The sequence below is a fragment of the Panulirus ornatus genome, chromosome 1 (assembly GCF_036320965.1).
Source record: "Panulirus ornatus isolate Po-2019 chromosome 1, ASM3632096v1, whole genome shotgun sequence".
Classification (NCBI taxonomy): domain Eukaryota; kingdom Metazoa; phylum Arthropoda; class Malacostraca; order Decapoda; family Palinuridae; genus Panulirus; species Panulirus ornatus.
The window spans coordinates 20,977,219-20,997,337 of NC_092224.1; the positions used below are offsets into that span (position 1 = coordinate 20,977,219).

The 20,119-nt window shown below is 39.8% G+C and overlaps 1 protein-coding gene across 1 annotated transcript in view; it reads right to left on the reverse strand.

Moving 5' to 3' along the window:
• Positions 1 to 20,119, reverse strand: part of LOC139757009 (uncharacterized) — a 438,069-nt gene that overhangs the window by 132,932 nt on the left and 285,018 nt on the right. Inside the window, 1 exon segment of the mRNA XM_071677374.1 lies at positions 12,405 to 13,674. Coding sequence (XP_071533475.1) covers positions 12,405 to 13,674 — 1,270 coding nt within the window.

A 20,119-nucleotide genomic window follows, 5' to 3' on the forward strand; every position in this document is an offset into this window, starting at 1 on the left:
GAACATGCAGAAGGGTGAAAGACGCGCATGGAATAGAGTGAATTGGGACGATGTGGTATACCGGGGTCGACGTACTGTAAATGGATTGAACCATGGCATGTGAAGCATCTCGGATAAACCATGGAAAGTTTTGTGGCACCTGGATGTGGGGACACAAAGCTGTGGTTTCGGTGCATTACACATGACAGCTAGAGAATGAGTGTGAACGAAAGTGGCCTTTATTATCTTTTCCAAGCGCTACCTCACGCGCACGCGGGGGGAAGGGGTGCCATTTCATGTGTGGTGGGGTGGCAGCGAGAATGGATGAAGGTAGCATGTATGAATATGTACATGTGTATATATATATATGTATGGTTGCGAGATGTGGGCTATGGATAGAGTTGTGTGCAGGAGGATGGATGTGCTGGAAATGAGATGTTTGAGGACAATGTGTGGTGTGAGGTGGTTTGATCGAGTAAGTAACGTAAGGGTAAGAGAGATGTGTGGAAATAAAAAGAGCGTGGTTGAGAGAGCAGAAGAGGGTGTTTTGAAATGGTTCGGGCACATGGAGAGAATGAGTGAGGAAAGATTGACCAAGAGAATATATGTGTCGGAGGTGGAGGGAACGAGGAGAAGAGGGAGACCAAATTGGAGGTGGAAAGATGGAGTGAAAAAGATTTTGTGTGATCGGGGCCTGAACATGCAGGAGGGTGAAAGGAGGGCAAGGAACCACATTGTTCCAATTCACCCTCCAGTATGTTCTGGCCCCAATCGCTCAAAATCTTTTTCACTCCATCCTTCCACCTCCAATTTGGTCTCCTGCTTCTCCATGTTCCCTCCACCTCTGATACATACATCCTCGTTGTCCATCTTTCCTCACTCATTGTCTCCAATGTCCAATAGGTTTCAACACACTCTCTTCTGCTCTCTTAACCACACTTTTTATTTCCACACATCTCTCTTACCCTTTCAACACTTACTCGATCAAACCACCTCACACCACATGTTGTCCTCAAACATTTAATTTCCAACACATCTACCCTCCTCCATACAACCTATCTATAGCCCATGACTCCCAAGTATATAACATTGTTGGAATTATTATTTCTTCAAACATACCCAATTCTGCTCTCCGAGTTAATGTTCTTGCCTTCCACACATTTTTCATCACTCCCAGAACCTTGGCCCCTCCCCATCCTGTGACTCACTTCCACTTCCATGGTTCCATACACTGATAAGTCCACTCCCAGACATCTAAAACACTTCACTTCCTCCAGTTTTTCTCCATTCAAACTCCCCTCCCAGTTAACTTGTCCCTTCACCCTACTGAACCTAATGACCTTGCTCTTATTCGCATTTACCCTCAATTTTCTTCTTTCACGCGTTACCAAACTCGGTCACCCGATCAGCCACCAGCACTGTATCATCAGCAAACAACAACTGACTCGTTTCTTAGGTCCTCTCATCCCACCATAGCTAAAACACCCAACACTTAATGATCTGCTGCATCACAAGTTTACCTTGGCTGCTGGCACTTTAAGGGTGGGCCACTTTTGATAACTATTTCTTTCCCTACACCTTGAAGTTTCAGATCTCTCTACCCAATGTCTTTCAAAAAAAAAACTATGTCCTGGCACTTTTTAAAAAACAGGTTCTTCACCATCTCCAAAATTTATAAATTCTATCCATTGTCTCATCTTTTCGTCTTTTGTTAACCTCATCATATTTCAATTAATGAGAACTTTTGTCCATGACAACAGGAACCCCCAATGAAAAACTCCAGACATGCCTTATTCTCAACATATAATCTCAATGAAGCTAGTATTTTTGTCCCATATCATATACATGTACAATACTGTGCAAGCCATCCCCATCATATGCTTTCTCCAGGTCCTATGTAAATGACATACCGTACATGTTCCTCCCTCAAGCTAAAAATGAGAACTATTTCATACACCCACAATATCCCAACCATAGAGAAATAAAAATAAAATGAGCTCCTTCAAACTACACCCTCATATCAGCATATACTCTTTTGGCACTTCAATTACACTATTCCATAAAAAAAAAAAAAAAAAAATTGTTTCACACAAGAATATGTATGTAATCACTGTTTTCTTTTTGTTTCAAAAATGCAGCTCGAAATTTTCCCTTATAAGATTTTCAGCTCTGAAGTAATTTCAATGTATGCTTAAATATACATATATAGAAATGACATCTTAGAAGAGTAATGGAAAATTTTGATGGGCAATATTTGAATCAGGACATCAAAATCATGAAAGATCACAATCTTAAGGTTGATAAAATAGAGCACAAGTTTTACTATTGTTATTGAAATATTTCAAGTGAGAGTAAATGGTGATATGAAGTAAGTTAGAGTAAATGCTGATATGATCATGTAGTTTGCAACGGTTATATTTTCCTCAGTAATGAGTAAAGGAAAGTATGTAGAGTGAGAGGGAATAAAGTTTTACTCATCAATTTATCTATAGTCATGACTCCATTCCATGTCTGATAGGGTGGACAAACACATAAGTCCTCCGTGGTCACAAGCATGTTTTATGGAAATTATTCACAGAACTGGGATCCCTAGTCTGACCCCCACAGGCTAGCAAAAAGGGTAGGGACATCCAACTCTGTTTTTCCACACTTCATCTTATGCGAGGCATTCATCACCTCTTTTCACCAAACTATTTGCCATCATTCTCTCGCTTCACATACCTTTTCATCCCATTTCCGTCTCCTCCTTTCGCTGATGCTCCCATTTATTCTCATAATATATTCACCTCTTTCAAAGTATTTTCCTGATTCTCCTTAAAGACTACTAATAATCTCTCCCCTTAACTCGCACTTGCCTTCTTTTACAGATCCTGCTCGTCTCTCTTCATCTTTTGCCATATCCTTTCATATATATCCAAATCATTTGCATTTCTTCCCTGCAGGTAATATCCTGTCACTTACAAACTCTTCTCTTTCAACAACAACTTCCTCAACCCATCATTCCCTAACATTTCTAATATGCCCACATCTCACCTGCATGCCACATACTGCTTTCAAAAATATCTTCCATTCCTCACTCACTCCACTATATTCATTTCCTGTCACAATATACCATTCTTCATCCAATCTATTCTGAAATCTCACATAAGCCTCTTTACCAAGCTAACTCACTTTCATCAACTGCTTCTCACCCATATCATCCCCTTTTACAAACTTTTATCCTAATCAACAACACAACAGCATTCAGTTTTGCTTCTAATAAATGCATTAAACATTTTCATAACTAGATTTTACTTTCTTAATGAGTTCCATCAAGAAACTTGATTCTGGTATTATTTCAAAAAGGTTGGAACTGACTCGCATAACTCCACTCCATCCAAGAAGCAAAGCAATCCAAAAACACTTCCAACCACTAACACTAATAACACAAGTCCTAAAAATTTCTTATCTTAAGATGTGAGCTGACTGACTTCTAACTGTCTAACATTTCCTGAAATTATTACATGTGCAACAAAAATTGTTTAAGGGCAGAAAGATGAAGCCTGTTTCTCTTTGATTTTCATCATTTACCTTAAGGCACTGAAGAAACATAATGCAGATATTTAAGACTGCAAAACCCCTACATAAATACAACCTGTGTCATATAACACAATATGCTCAAGATGAACATAACAAAAATTGTGTGGATCCACATATACCTTTTTAAGTAAGAGGTAAATTAAGCTACTCCAACGTGCCTCTTCAGTAAAAAAGCTCAGTTCCCAAGGAAATGTGCTTGTACATCTCCCACTTCTCATTCTCATATCCAATGTAAATGCCACAGTTTAATGTGACCATTTGCAGATGATACTGAATCAAATATATGAAAATAAATTTGCTGAAACAGGCTTTTTAACAATTAGAACTTTCAATTACTATACTGGGAAAAAAATAGTCGGTTACATTCACGAACAGACATCATCATACTCTGAAAGAGCAACGCAAAAGGTCTTAGTTTAATAAAGCCTGCTAAACTTATATTTTATTTATATATTATACTTTGTCGCTGTCTCCCGCGTTTACGAGGTAGCGCAAGGAAACAGACAAAAGAAATGGCCCAACCCCCCCCCCCATACACATGTATATACATACGTCCACACACGCAAATATACATACCTACACAGCTTTCCATGGTTTACCCCAGACGCTTCACATGCCCTGCTTCAATCCACTGACAGCACGTCAACCCCGGTATACCACATCGCTCCAATTCACTCTATTCCTTGCCCTCCTTTCACCCTCCTGCATGTTCAGGCCCCGATCACACAAAATCTTTTTCACTCCATCTTTCCACCTCCAATTTGGTCTCCCTCTTCTCCTTGTTCCCTCCACCTCCGACACATATATCCTCTTGGTCAATCTTTCCTCACTCATCCTCTCCATGTGCCCAAACCACTTCAAAACACCCTCTTCTGCTCTCTCAACCACGCTCTTTTTATTTCCACACATCTCTCTTACCCTTACATTACTCACTCGATCAAACCACCTCACACCACACATTGTCCTCAAACATCTCATTTCCAGCACATCCATCCTCCTGCGCACAACTCTATCCATAGCCCACGCCTCGCAACCATACAACATCGTTGGAACCACTATTCCTTCAAACATACCCATTTTTGCTTTCCGAGATAATGTTCTCGACTTCCACACATTCTTCAAGGCCCCCAGAATTTTCGCCCCCTCCCCCACCCTATGATCCACTTCCGCTTCCATGGTTCCATCCGCTGCCAGATCCACTCCCAGATATCTAAAACACTTCACTTCCTCCAGTTTTTCTCCATTCAAACTCACCTCCCAATTGACTTGACCCTCAACCCAACTGTACCTAATAACCTTGCTCTTATTCACATTTACTCTTAACTTTCTTCTTCCACACACTTTTCCAAACTCAGTCACCAGCTTCTGCAGTTTCTCATGAATCAGCCACCAGCGCTGTATCATCAGCGAACAACAACTGACTCACTTCCCAAGCTCTCTCATCCCCAACAGACTTCATACTTGCCCCTCTTTCCAAAACTCTTGCATTTACCTCCCTAACAACCCCATCCATAAACAAATTAAACAACCATGGAGACATCACACACCCCTGCCGCAAACCTACATTCACTGAGAACCAATCACTTTCCTCTCTTCCTACACGTACACATGCCTTACATCCTCGATAAAAATTTTTCACTGCTTCTAACAACTTTCCTCCCACACCATATATTCTTAATACCTTCCACAGAGCATCTGCTAAACTTATTTTCTGCAAAAACACAACAAAAAAGTTATCTTCCAAAAACATGGCAAAATAGATTTTATGGACCATTAAGCCTAAAGAAGTAAAACCGATGATCATGCTCATAAGGGACCTACTGATGTCACCCCAAAAAAATAGTGCTAAGTGCTAACATAACTTTTTTTGTGCTGGTGAAATTCCACAGCAAGATAATGTGTAATGATCTTTCACTGTCCACACTGATACTGCCAAGGATGTGAACAACTGAAAAAAAAGAGACTCCACAATCTTTTTTTTTATTATTATACTTTGTCGTTATCTCCCACATCACTAAGGTAGCACGAGGAAACAGATGAAAGAATGGCCCAACCCACCCACATACACACGTATAAACATACACATCCACACACACACACATATACATACCTATACATTTCAACGTATGCATATATGTACACACACAGACATAAATATATACACAAGTACGTAATTCATACTTGCTGCCTTTATTCATTCCGTCGCCACCCCGCCACATATGAAGTGACAACCCCCTCCCCCGCACGTGCACGAGGTAGCGCTAGGAAAAGACAACAAAGGCCACATTCGTTCACGCTCAGTCTATAGCTGTCATGTATAATGCACCGAAACCACAGCTCCCTTTCCATATCCAGGCCCCACATACCTTTCCATGGTTTACATGAGACGCTTCACATGTCCTGGTTCAATCCATTGACAGCAAGTCGATCCCGGTATACCACATCGTTCCAATTCACTCTATTCCTTGCACGCCTTTCACCCTCCTGCATGTTCAGGCCCTGATCACACTTAAAATCAGCTGAAATATACCACAATAGATGTGTACAGCATCCAGACTTACAAAACTATGTTCATAAGAACTAGCAAAACAGTAAGCTGAGATTCATAACCAAGGAAAATGCTCAATTATCTTGCCCTAGTGCTCTTATGACAATGGTCTCTCCCAAATACTTCTTGAATACTGAAAAAAAAATCATATAACAATAACAAAGGAATGAAGAAACTTTTGACGTGTTCTTCAATCACTCACAAAAAAATAAAAAACTTGTGGTGGGAGCAAATAATAAGATAATCATCTTACTGTTTACATCTAAAGTCCTTTTCTTCTCCCTCATCGAGTTGAGAAATCTTTCACTTGCTTCTCAGCTGTTTCATAATCCTTATGTGATGTTTTATCATTTCATAATAAAGACAGTTCTTCAGTTTAAGGTTCTCATACTTTAGATTTTCAGTGTCTGGGAAACCAATCAGATGAGAGCACAAAATGAAAGATACAAGCTTTTTCTTTGAAGGGCCACAAAACCTTTCTTTCTTTTATATCAAAGATCGTGCTATCAATATGGACAGTACACTATTTTGTTATCTTTCAGCTAATTTTCAGTGCTAATATCCAACCTTTTTCATCATGTTTGTAAGATAATAACTTGTTCCCATTTCCATTCTATCATTTTAGTAAATAAGACATATTTTAGTCTGGGACACCAATCTGCCAAGATCACTTGGGGAAAATAATAATCTTCCTTGATTAGCTATATTTTCTTCTCTCATATATGTTCTACCAGCTCAACTGAACATATATTTGGCAAGTTGTCCCATATGGTCTCATTCTCGCATATTCTGGCTAATTCTAGGTGTTGACGTCCAACAGAGGCCTTTCCAAAGATATTTTACCAATATGCTCACACAAATTTCTTTTATTTTCCTTTGGTTTCCTGTGCTTGCTCATCTGATTCCATTTCTATCTAAAAAGCAGAACTTTTCCTTCTTCTTAGAAGCATGCATTGGTACACCTCATTCCTTAGAAGGGTAACAGTTCAGACCCCTCTATCATCCTGTTGCTTTGACATCTATCATCTCCATAGTCTTTGAATCTGTCTTTAACTCCCACATCCTCAGACATCTTGAATCTCACAATTCTTCTCTCATTATCAATAAGGCATTTGGAAGGTGAGATCTACCCTCCTATTTCCTTCTCATCTTGCTGATGTCTGGTCGTCATCCCTAAAAGTTTCTTGGGCATCCAATGTAGTTGCACTTGACATAACTAAAGCTTTTGACAGGGTGTGGCATCAGGGTCTCATCTCTAAGCTACCCTTCCTCAATTTGCTCTCTCATATCTAGCTTCCTCTCTGCCTGATCTATCTCTATGGTTGCTGATTGATCAGCCTCTTCACCCTTCTTCATCTACAACAGTGGCTTGGCAGATTCTGCCTTGTTTCCAACAATTTTTCTCCTTTAATCAACGATTTCTTTTTTCCACGAATAACCAATGCACTCATAACTCCACACATCCTTCAATTCTGCTCCTTCACTCATCTTAAAACAACTTCCTTGATAATCTCAAACTTGGATGGGATATCTGAGCATGGTAGACAATCTGGTTAAGCGTAATGCTTCTAAGACCCAATTTCTACTTCTCTCTACTGAAAATTCCCCACAACTTTTCTCTCTCCTTTGACAGTTCTGTAATTTCACCTCTTGATTTAATGAACATAGTTGGCATTACTGTTTGATAACTCTTTCTTGGAAACCCCACAAGACAGAAACAACGAGGTCTACCTCTAAGAAACCATAAGTCCTGTTTAGATGTTGAGATTTCTTTCCTCAAAATAGTTGCTATTTATGTAAACGATTGATCCATCCTTGTATGAAGTCCTACTTTCATTTCTGAGTTGGTTCTAGCTCTACATCCTTACTTGATAGAGTCAAGTCAAAAGTTGTCAGACTTATAAACTCTCCCAGGATAAAACTTAACCAGCCTACACGGCACCACAATACTGGGTAACTTTCTTCTATAGGTGTTACTTTGGTTTTCACTCCCAAAAGTTGGCTGCATGTGTGTCCCCACTACTAGCTACACCACACAGTACTCAGAAAGCTGCTGCATCATAAAATTATTGGACTTTGGCAATTCATGGGTGTGCTGTTTTGATAGCTGTTTCTTTCCTCACATCTTTTTGTTCTCAAAATCTCTACCCTTTCATGTTCTGATAATTGTCGCTTTCCCTATGCCTCATATCCTTGAAACTTTCTACCCTCTCATGTTTTTACCAATACCTGCGACCAAACTCATTTTATAACACACATTTTTCACTTTCACCAAAATTCGTAAATACTTCCGTTTCTTTTTTCCTTTCATTAACCTCTCTACATTTAAGTTAAGGGCCAGCCTTGAGGTAAAATTCTGTTCATGACTGAAGTATCCAATGGGGTGTGTGTGTGTGTGTTCCAGGATAATCACTTCTCAGTTTTAACACAGAGAGAGAGAGAGAGAGGGGGGGGGGGGAGAGGAGAGAGAGAGAGAGAGAGAGAAGGAGGGAGAGAGAGAGAGAGAGAGAGAGAGAGAGAGAGAGAGAGAGAGAGAGAGAGAGAGAGAGAGAGAGAGAGAGAGAGAGAGAGAGAGAGAGAGAGGAGAGGAGGGAGAGGGGGGAGAGAGAGAGAGAGAGGAGAGGAGAGGAAGAGAGAGGGGGGGGGGAGAGGGGAGAGGGAGAGGAGAGGAGAGGAAGAGAGAGGGGGGAGAGGTGAGAGAGAGAGAGAGAGAGGTGAGAGAGAGAGAGAGAGAGAGAGAGAGGGGGGGGGGGAGAAAGAGAGGGGAGAGAGAGAGAGAGAGAGAGAGAGAGAGAGAGAGAGAGAGAGAGAGAGAGAGAGAGAGAGAGAGAGAGAGAGAGAGAGAGAGAGAGAGGCCTTAATGAACAAGAAAAAGGAAAGACTTTGGAAATTATTTACAAACTCTTGAGGAAGTGAAACTTTTTTTTTCTAAAATGCACAAAGTCACAGTTATAGGTAAAGACATGAGGGGGTAGATAGTTCTAACGCTTCGACTTGTTGGAAAATAAAGTTATTAAAATGGCCTATCCCCGAAATGCCAACAGCCACATGGCAATCATGTGACACAGCAGCTTGCCAAGGACTGCCAAGAAATACGGATGCCTCTTTTCCTACTTTATATCACACACTGTTCTATCAGCTCATGAGAAGAGAGACTTTGCACTTTTGATAGCATACTGTGTGCTCTTCTGATGTTATTTGTCACATTTCTTGGTTTGGTCTACTGGAAGTGGTAGGGATCCAAATACTATTTTGTTATAATTTGAATTACTCTTATGTTTTATTATATAGAATATCAATATGTTACAAAGTATCTCCTGTAGGATAGACAGGTTTTGGGAACGACTGTAGCTCGCACACATGACTGTAGGATATATGGTTGCCTGTCCACAAAATAACAACATCTTCATGCCACCACTTAGCTGGATCTTGCCAGGCTTGGCTAGAAATAGACCTCAAGCCACCACAATACTTGCTTCATGAGTGGAAAAAATCCATGGATACTCAAAACTCTAAACCATGGGTAGTACAAATGTATCCATTATCTCAGGCATAGACATGCAAAACAGAAGTAAGCAAGGGACCTCTGTAAAAGATAAACAAAATAGAATGGAATCAGTCTGCAACCCCACTCCACATTCCCTATTTCCCAACATTTTAAGGCCTAACCACTAATACTTTCACTATTCACAAGGTTTTCATGGGCCATAACCCTAGCAAACAGCACGGGAAACCTGTCTTAAAAAAGAAATCAAAGGGTATAAGTACAATAATACCCTGAGCATCTGGGACCCAAATGTTTAATGCACTGCCTGCAGTCATCAGAAGAGAAATATTCCAGACTGTATAACAAAAGAATTCAAAAAGAGCCAACATCAGTATTTACATAATGCACCAAATCAGCCTGATTGTGGTAATGTAAACCTATAAGCCATGGCCTTCAACAGCCCGACTCAGCAGAGATACAGGATAACTTAGTTGAGCACCAAGACAAGGGGCTGCAAGACTTTTGAGACAAATATGGGATATCTTCTTACAATATACAAACTCTGGACCCTTTTCACATGGCTCCTACAGCTCGAAACTGTGCTAAAACCAGAAGCAGTAAAAAGATAGGCTCCTTTGCTATGAGACTGCACTCAATTCATCCAATAACAATGTTTTAAACCTTGTCAGAGGTGGCTTTTCAATTGCAGTGTAATCTCATGAAGTACGAGTCCAGTAAGTCTTATGCTTAACAGTACTGGTTCTCTTTGCTTCAACAGGCCTGCCCATTTATGCTATGATGACAGCTGTCAATCAATTATGTCTGAGCCAATATTTTCCCAATACTTAAAAAAAAAAAAAAAAAAAAAAAAAAAAAAAAAAAAAAAATCTGAATCTATGGCAGATTTCAAGGATATAATATTCATCATCAGTCAAAATGAAAATCATACCAAAATGGTTCAATAGCATCTGGTCATCTGACATACAAGTAAGATGTTTAAGGCATTTTCACAACTGTACAGATTAACTTGCAAAGGATTATGTTGACCTTTTATCAAAACTGCAATGTGATACCATGTAATTTACACTTTACATCTAAATCACCCTTACGTATTTTTTATCAGCATCAGGTAGATGTCAGAAGGAACATTAGGTAAGAGCCTTTGCCAGTGGCCTGTTAAGGGTGATGTACTAAACGCTAAAAAGAGGCACTGAATTTCACTAGTTATGGAGACCATTGCCATGGCCACCCCCTTGAGGCAGTTCCAAGTGGGAACAGGTACAAGAGATATAAATAAACAAATATCTTTATCAGTGCCATACACTTGTATGCAATTCAATCCTCTTCTATTACGCTAATTAAGCTGATTAATCAAGAGGTTTTAATAAAGTGTTTCTGTAACAAAAAAGGCTGAGCCCAAAAATCTCACAATAAAATACATACAATAAAGAATCACCGCTTTTGTGAACAAGGGGTTACCTGATACACCAGTTAAAGTTGAGCTTCCTGGTAACCTCACTGATGTAGGGAAACAGATGACAAGCATGAAAGAAGAAAAGAAATAAAGACTTTTGAATAAGAAGGTGAACCCTCCTGGCAACCTGAAGTGAACAAGACACACAGCCAGCATTCAGCTGCAAGTAAACATTTACAATACCTACTGCTTGCGACTTTTTGTCTTATATCAATTTTCATAAGCTTTACTTCAGCAGTGATTGCACTATTACATAAAAAAATCTCATATCCACTACCATTACCACAGGCCTACAATAATTATCAGTATTATGTAGAACAAATAATAAATCTTACACAACACTACCATCTTCGTAAATTTGTCGAAATGTGTACTAACACCAGCATGTAATTATCTACAATGAACATGAATCAGTGATGCTATTGTTATAATTTTCCTTCATGCTTTTGTTTACTAATGAATGCAAAGTAATATCATACACATCAACTGATAATTATCAAATCAACATCGCCATTACATTGAGTTTGTTGAGATACGTACAACATTTGGTTTACCAGTTTATGATAATTATCAAAAGGTGACGTGGCTTCTGTCTTCTCTTCCATTTTCTTTTACATTGTGCATACTTTCTTGCATGAATGGTCAATAATATCATATACACTAAAAAGTAAATCTCGCATCTTTATGACACAAATCACAGATATTTTTTTCATAATTTCCATTAAAAAAAATTTTGTTTTTATACTGTATTATTAGGTACTTCTTTTTACCTGTTTTAATAATCAAATGTCTGTAAAGGTTTGCTGACATAATTCATACTTAAAGACACACAAATGGAATATCAGTGAATTCTTGAAGATTTGGAAACATAACAGCATCCAACATACAAAATGGTATGTATTCTAGAGAATGCATGTTTCATCATCTATGAGAGTTACGTACATTAACTTACAGGATCCTTAAAGTGTCTAGCAAAAAATAAAAGCTTTAAAAAATTTCTTGAATATGCAAGAACATTCACTTAAAATAGAAAAATGGTGAAATATGGTGTGAAATGCATAAAACAACATACATAAGGAAAACAAGAGTTCCACATTCAGAGACCTGTTAGTTTATAATTTGTCACCAAGTATGGCATAAGGTAATTATAAGGGGCTGGTTATCTTATATATAATCATATTCACAGTTCTTTGCACTGGACAATTCTTATTGATATATACAACAACAAACAAGCTTTTATACACCTGATCCACCCCATGTACTTGGAAAAGGAGATAACAGTCATGACAAAACTCACCTGTAAAAATTAAAGTATTTAAAATTCAAACTGTACTTACTGTGTGTAGACTGTGGTTCTGGACTAACTTCCTTCTCCTTTGGTGACGATGCTGGCAGAACAGCAGGCTTTGGGTTTCCTTGTTTCTGAAGCATTTGTGGTTCAACCTTAACTGAAGCCTGAGTTTCTCTAACCTCAGACTGAGCAGCTGAGGGAGGTTTTACTGATGCGTCAGTTTTTTGCAAGGAATCTGGATGTTTCTGCGCCTGCTGTGACTGAGGCTGTTGAGGCTGTTCTTGTTGTTGTTGTTGTTGCTGCTGCTGCTGCTGCTGCTGCTGTTGTTGTTGTTGCTGCTGTTGCTGATGTTGTTGCTGTTGCTGTTGTTGTTGTTGTTGCTGCTGCTGTTGCAGTTGTTGTTGCTGCTGTTGCTGTTGCTGCTGCTGTTGTTGTTGTTGTTGCTGCTGTTGTTGCTGCTGCTGTTGTTGTTGCTGTTGTTGTTGTTGTTGTTGTTGTTGCTGCTGCTGGTGAGGTTGAGACTGGGGAGCTACCGATTCAACTGGCTGTTGGGGCATCTGCTGAACTGCCAGTGGAGGAGGTTGCTGCACTGGCTGTTGAGGCTGTTGCTGCACTGGCTGCTGGGGGACTGGTGATTTTTGCTTCTGTGGCGGCTGCTGTGCTGACTGCTGTGGTGCCTGTTGTGGTGGTGGCAACTGTTGTGGTGCCTGCTGTGGTGCCTGCTGTGGTACCTGCTGCAGTGGCTGCTGTGACAATTGCTGAGGTGATTGCTGTGGGATCTGATGAAGAGGCTGCTGTGGCAACTGCTGTATAGGTGGCTGCAATGGCTGCTGTGGTAACTGCTGCAGCGGTTGCTGGGGTATCTGTTGCGAAGATGGCTGCGATGGCTGTTGTGGCAACTGTTGTAGGGACTGCTGGGGCAACTGCTGAGGCATATGTTGTGGCTGCAGCTGTGGACCCTGCTGAGGAAACTGCTGCAAAGGTATTTGTTGCGAGTCCTGCTGCTGCTGCTGCTTAGGATGAGGTTTAATTACCTCCACTGGTTCTGAAACTGCCTTTCCAATAACACTGTCCACTATGTTGCTATTCACTGACTCTGCTTTATTTGCTATACTATTGTTTAATTTTTCTTTATTTTCTCTACTATCACTAATTATTACAATACTAGAGCTAGAGTCACTTGGTTTATTAGTCCTAACTATATCATCTGCTGTTTCTATATCCATATCGTCCTTTTCCGCTGCTTTTTTCGCAACTTCTGCTGCAAATTGAGCAGCTATAACAGCAGGTTCAGCCTTAGTTGGTGGTGTTCCACTCTGGAAATAAAAAAAAAAAGTACAATGAAATGCAGTAATATCCAAAATGCTTATCAAAAATTTCAATGTAAATAAAAGGTACAATGTGAAAGAATTTTGAACAACAAATGGAACCAAAACCTTCCACATTTGCAGTCAAAAATGGTTCTGGTGCAACACTAGAGTGCTAACTCATTTCATGCCCCCTGCTCGCTCTCAGAAACAGGTTGTAAACTGATAGTCCTCCACAGTTGTCAACTGCTGGAAACTTAAAATCAGTGGTTTTAATTCATAAACTGCATCTCAAACACACAAACTTCTCTCCTCATAATTTTCATAGCAAAGAGAGACACATTTATTAAATACATACTGCACTAATATCATGACATTATAAAAATGATAATGTCTAAAGTCAGTTCATTTACAGCATTAATTTCACAACTTTTTACCAAACTCTGATTAACAAATGTTAATACAGCTGGCAAAAAAAAAAAAAGGGGGGGGGGGGGGTGGTAAAATAACAATCACTTCTACCAACTGTTACCTTACACTCCAGTCCTTTTTACACAGGGTGAACAGGCTGTTCATAAACATATTCAAAAATTAATATGGGTAATACATAATCTAATTTACAAATAGCAAAATATATCGGATTAACTTTAGCCATACAATCCTTTCTTTTTCTTTCACTATTTATAAAAATGGATTAAACATTTAAGTAACACCAAAAGGTAGAGAGGAATATATCAAAAATTACAAGAGATATAATCAATATGTTAGCTCTATGATAAGACATAATATGTGACTAACACTAACAACACATGGTGGGATGCAATTTACGAAAGCTGTTGTATGATAATTCATATCCGTGGTCAGAGTTATACTATAACATCAGAATAATATCATGTCACATAAGAGTAAGATGATACTGCAAAACATTAAATGCATTTTCTTTTTAACAACACAAGCTTCTTATAAAGCTTATGAGAATAGAGCCTTCAGTAAATCACAAAAAACTAAGATAATGTCCATCACATCACCTTTCTTACAAAATTATCAACTACACTCATCTCTGTGTAGAATATACCTGGTGAAGTCTACAAGGGTTTTATTCCCACAGTTAGGAATAATCGCAAGATGTTGGGTTTGGTCACTGGTAAACCAAATGTTTATTCTACATTCATTATTATATCTTAAACAAGGTACAGACAAGGAAGCCAGATAACGATTTTCCTTTATGGCTCACTCATCTGTTCTTGATGTTACCTCACCAAGGTAGAATATTACAAACATGTATGACAGACTGAAAAATAAATCTAAAGACTTAAGTGTCTGTGTACTGATATTAGAGGAAATGGTACTGGACTTAGGGTATGCTGAAATCACGTCCATCCATGAAAAGGCACATCAAAATCATATCCATTAGAAATGATAAAAAAGATTAAGATGTTTTAATGAAGGTCAGCCTAACATAATTTCAGTGCCATTCCCCAACCCCACCTTTGGCAGACAGCATTCAGGCTCTGATTCTAGTCATCTAAAACATCTCTTACTGAATCTCAGTTTTTCTTCCATTCTGTCTTTTCATCCACTATACACTATGCATAAATATAATGTTGAAAACAACGATCAAGTAAGATGGATAAATGACACATACACACGCATTCAATTACTTATATACTTAATCCCTGTTTTCCACATCAGCGAGGTATATATATACAGATACCACCAATTTTCCAGCACTCTTGGTTCCAAAGCCTTGCAGGATTATCCATTTTGCCTGACCAACCATGGTCACGTAACAATAATTCATCAACACACTTCTAACCCACTAATTATACATCTCCCATGTGTCTAAAGTATACCATGGACTGCTAGAAATTTAAATTGAATATTAAATGTAAAATTCCCTGGGGATAGGGGAGAAAGAATACTTCCCACGTATTCCCTGCGTGTCGTAGAAGGCGACTAAAAGGGAAGGGAGCGAGGGGCTGGAAATCCTCCCCTCTCGTTCCCCCCCAAAAAAAAAAGAAGGAACACAGAAGAGGTCCAGGTGAGGATATTCCCCCAAAGGCCCAGTCCTCTGTTCTTAACGCTACCTCGCTATCGCGGGAAATAGCGAATAGTATGAAAAAAAAAAAAAAAAAAAAATTAAATGTAAATTGAATAAATAAATGAAACATAGGTACATATACACCTGCTCAGGGAGGTGCTTGTCAGCTACAAGTTTCGCAAATTTGTCCACACACTCAGCAGCTCCTTCGTGGTTTGCAGACTGCTTTTCTCTGCACACTTATTCATGGAAATTCCATTACACTTCTCAAATCTTTGAAGCACGCTCATGTTGTAATTTAAGTTCTTAATGGAACAAATTAGCCTGGTCCATTATCATACTACCTGACAAGTCCACTCCATCATTTCAATGCTGTCAAAACCATTCTGTCATCACTCGATTGTGATCAGTGCTCTTACCATCTTTCATACTTTTTCTAATCGTCATTTGCTTCTTGGAATCGCTGTCTGCATAGAATTTCAATATTTTCTCCCTTTGCTTCTTTATATCATAAATAGTTCATGAACCAATACTGTACATGTCACATAGCTTACACATCGAAACACCATGGTCCATTTTTTCAACAGTTCTACTTTATCTTGGATTGATAAGGACTAGTGTTTACATTAGACATCACGACTGACACTCTCATATGTCTTAGAAGCCACGGCGTGAGTTAAATTTCAGCGAAATAAGCTAAGAATCTCACAGAATTATGGTATCACCACCAAGTGCAGTGTAAAGAATGTAAATAAGCGTGCCCAACACACAACCCCATTTGTAACCGCCCAGTAAACTAGTCTGGTGACAGCAGTAATTTCAAGTTCCCTCATGTAATTTAGTCTGGAATAAAGGAGATGCCAAACCATCAATTGCCGGAAACTTGGTAATGTACATATATATATATATACACATTATTATTTACTTTGCTTTGTCGCTGTCTCCCGCGTTTGCGAGGTAGCACAAGGAAACAGACAAAAGAAATGGCCCAACCCACCCCATACACATGTATATACATACACGTCCACACACGCAAATATACATACCCATACATCTTAATGTACACATATATATACACACAGAGACACATACATATATACACATGCACACCATTCACACTGTCTGCCTTTATTCATTCCCATCGCCACCTCGCCACACATGGAATAACATCCCCCTCCCCCCTCATGTGTGCGAGGTAGTGCTAGGAAAAGACAACAAAGGCCCCATTCATTCACACTCAGTCTATAGCTGTCATGCAATAATGCCCGAGACCACAGCTCCCTTTCCACATCCAGGCCCCACACAACTTTCCATGGTTTACCCATGACGCTTCACATGCCCTGATTCAATCCACTGACAGCACGTCGACCCCAGTATACCACATCGATCCAATTCACTCTATTCCTAGCACGCCTTTCACCCTCCTGCATGTTCAGGCCCCGATCACTCAAAATCTTTTTCACTTCATCTTTCCACCTCCAATTTGGTCTCCCACTTCTCCTCGTTCCCTCCACCTCAGACACATATATCCTCTTGGTCAATCTTTCCTCACTCATCCTCTCCATGTGACCAAACCATTTCAAAACACCCTCTTCTGCTCTCTCAACCACACTCTTTTTATTTCCACACATCCCTCTTACCCTTACATTACTTACTCGATCAAACCACCTCACACCACAATTGTCCTCAAACATCTCATTTCCAGCACTTCCACCCTCCTGCGCACAACTCTATCCATAGCCCACGCCTTGCAACCATACAACATTGTTGGAACCACTATTCCTTCAAACATACCCATTTTTGCTTTCCGAGATAATGTTCTCGACTTCCACACATTCTTCAGGGCTCCCAGGATTTTCGCCCCCTCCCCCACCATATGATTCACTTCCACTTTCATGGTTCCATCCGCTGCCAAATCCACTCCCAGATATCTAAAACACTTTACTTCCTCCAGTTTTTCTCCATTCAAACTTACCTCCCAATTGACTTGACCCTCAACCCTACTGTACCTAATAACCTTGCTCTTATATTTACTCTTAACTTTCTTCTTTCACAGACTTTACCAAACTCAGTCACCAGCTTTTGCAGTTTCTCACATGAATCAGCCACCAGCACTGTATGATCAGCGAATAACAACTGACTCACTTCCTAAGCTCTCTCATCCACAACAGACTGCATACTTGCCCCTCTTTCCAAAACTCTTGCATTCACCTCCCTAACATTAACCCCATCCATAAACAGATAAAACATCACACACCCCTGCCACAAACCAACATTCAATGAAAACCAATCACTTTCCTTTCTTCCTACTCCTACACATACCTTACATCCTTGATAAAAACTTTTCACTGCTTCTAACAACTTGCCTCCCACACCATATATATATTCTTAATACCCTCCACAGAGCATCTCTATAAACTCTATTGTATGCCTTCTCCAGATCCATAAATGCTACATACAAATCCACTTGCTTTTCTAAGTATTTCTCTCATACATTCTTCAAAGCAAACACCTGATCCACACATCCTCTACCACTTCTGAAACCACACTGTTCTTCCCTAATATGATGCTCTGTACATGCCTTCACCCTCTCAATCAATACCCTCCCATATAATTTCCCAGGAATACTCAACAAACTTATACCTCCGTAATTTGAGCACTCACTTTTATCCCCTTTGTACAATAGCACCATGCAAGCATTCCGCCAATCCTCAGGCACCTCACCATGAGTCATGCATACATTAAATATCCTTACCAACCAGTCAACAATACAGTCACCCCCTTTTTAAATAAATTCCACTGCAGTACCATCCTAACCTGCTGCCTTGCCAGCTTTCATCTTCCGCAAAGCTTTTACTACCTCTTCTCTGTTTACTGAATCATTCTCCCTCACCCTCTCACTTTGCACACCACCTCGACCAAAACACCCTATGCATGCATAGTGCCACTGTACAAAGGCAAGGGGAATAAAGGTGATTGTTCATACTACAGAGGCATAAGTTTGTTGAGTATTCCTGGGAAATTATACGAGAGGGTATTAATTGAATGGGGGGAAGGCAAGTACAGAGCATCAGATTGGGGAAGAGCAGTGTGGTTTCAGAAGTGGTAGATGTGTGGATCAGGTGTCTGCTCTAAAGAATGTATGTGAGAAATACTTACAAAAACAGATAGATATGCATGTAGCATTTATGGATCTAAAGAAGGCATATGATAAGGTTGATAGAGATGCTTTGTGGAAGGTCTAATGAGTATATGGTGTGGGAGGTAAGTTGCTAGAACAGTGAAAAGTTTTTACCAAAGATGTTCTGAGAGCAATGAAGAAAGTTTGGAAGGAGAGAACCTTAACATGGAGAGCAAAAGTGGGAATGTTTGAAGGAATAATAGTTCCAACAATATCATATGGCTGCAAGGAAAGGGATATAGATAGGGTTGTATGAGGGAGGGGTGGATATGTTGGAAATGAAATGCTTGAAGACAATATGTGGTGTGAGGTGGTCTGATTGAATAAGTAACGAAAGGGTAAGAGAGATGTGTGGAAATAGAAAGAGGGTGGTTGAGAAAGCAGAAGCAGGTGTGTTGAAAAGGTTTAGACATATAGAGAGAATGAGTGAGAAAAGTGAATGGAACAGGGAGAAGTAGACCAAATTGGAGGAGAAAGGACGGAGTGAAAAAGGTTTTGAGCAATCAGGGTCTGAACATACAGGAGGGTGAGAGGCATGCAAGGAATAGCAAGAACTGGAATGATGTGGCACACCAGGATTGCCGTACTATCAATGGACTGAACCAGGAAATGTGAAGTGTCTGGGGTAAACCATGAAAAGGACTGTGGGGCTTGGATGTGGATAGGGAGTTGTGGTTTCGGTGCATTCCACATGACAGAGACAATGTGTGAATGAATGTGGCCTTTTTATGTCTATTTTCCTGGCGCTACCTCGCTGACGTGTGTGTGTGTGTGTGTGTGTGTGTGTGTGTGTGTGTGTGTGTGTGTGTGTGTGTGTGTGGGGGGGGGGGGGGGAGTAGTAGTAGTAGTAGTAGTAGTAGTAGTAGTAGTAGTAGTAGTAGCAAGGCTGTTTCCTGTGGGGCAGGGTAGCGAGAGAAATGGATGAAGGCAAACAAGTATGAATATGTATATGTGAATATATGTACATGTCCGTGTATGTGTATATGTTGATTATGTTTATAGGTGTATGTATGTATATGTTGATATGTACATGTATATGTCCATTTTTTTTTACATATGTTTGTATACGAGTGGGTGGGCCATTCTTTGTCTGCTTCCTCGTGCTACCTCGCTGACTTGGAAAACAGAGATTATGTATAATAAAATAAATAATCTTTATCTTTGTTATTCATACTTAATCGCTGTTTCCTGCATCAGTGAGGTAGTGCAAAGAAACAGATGAAGAATAGCCC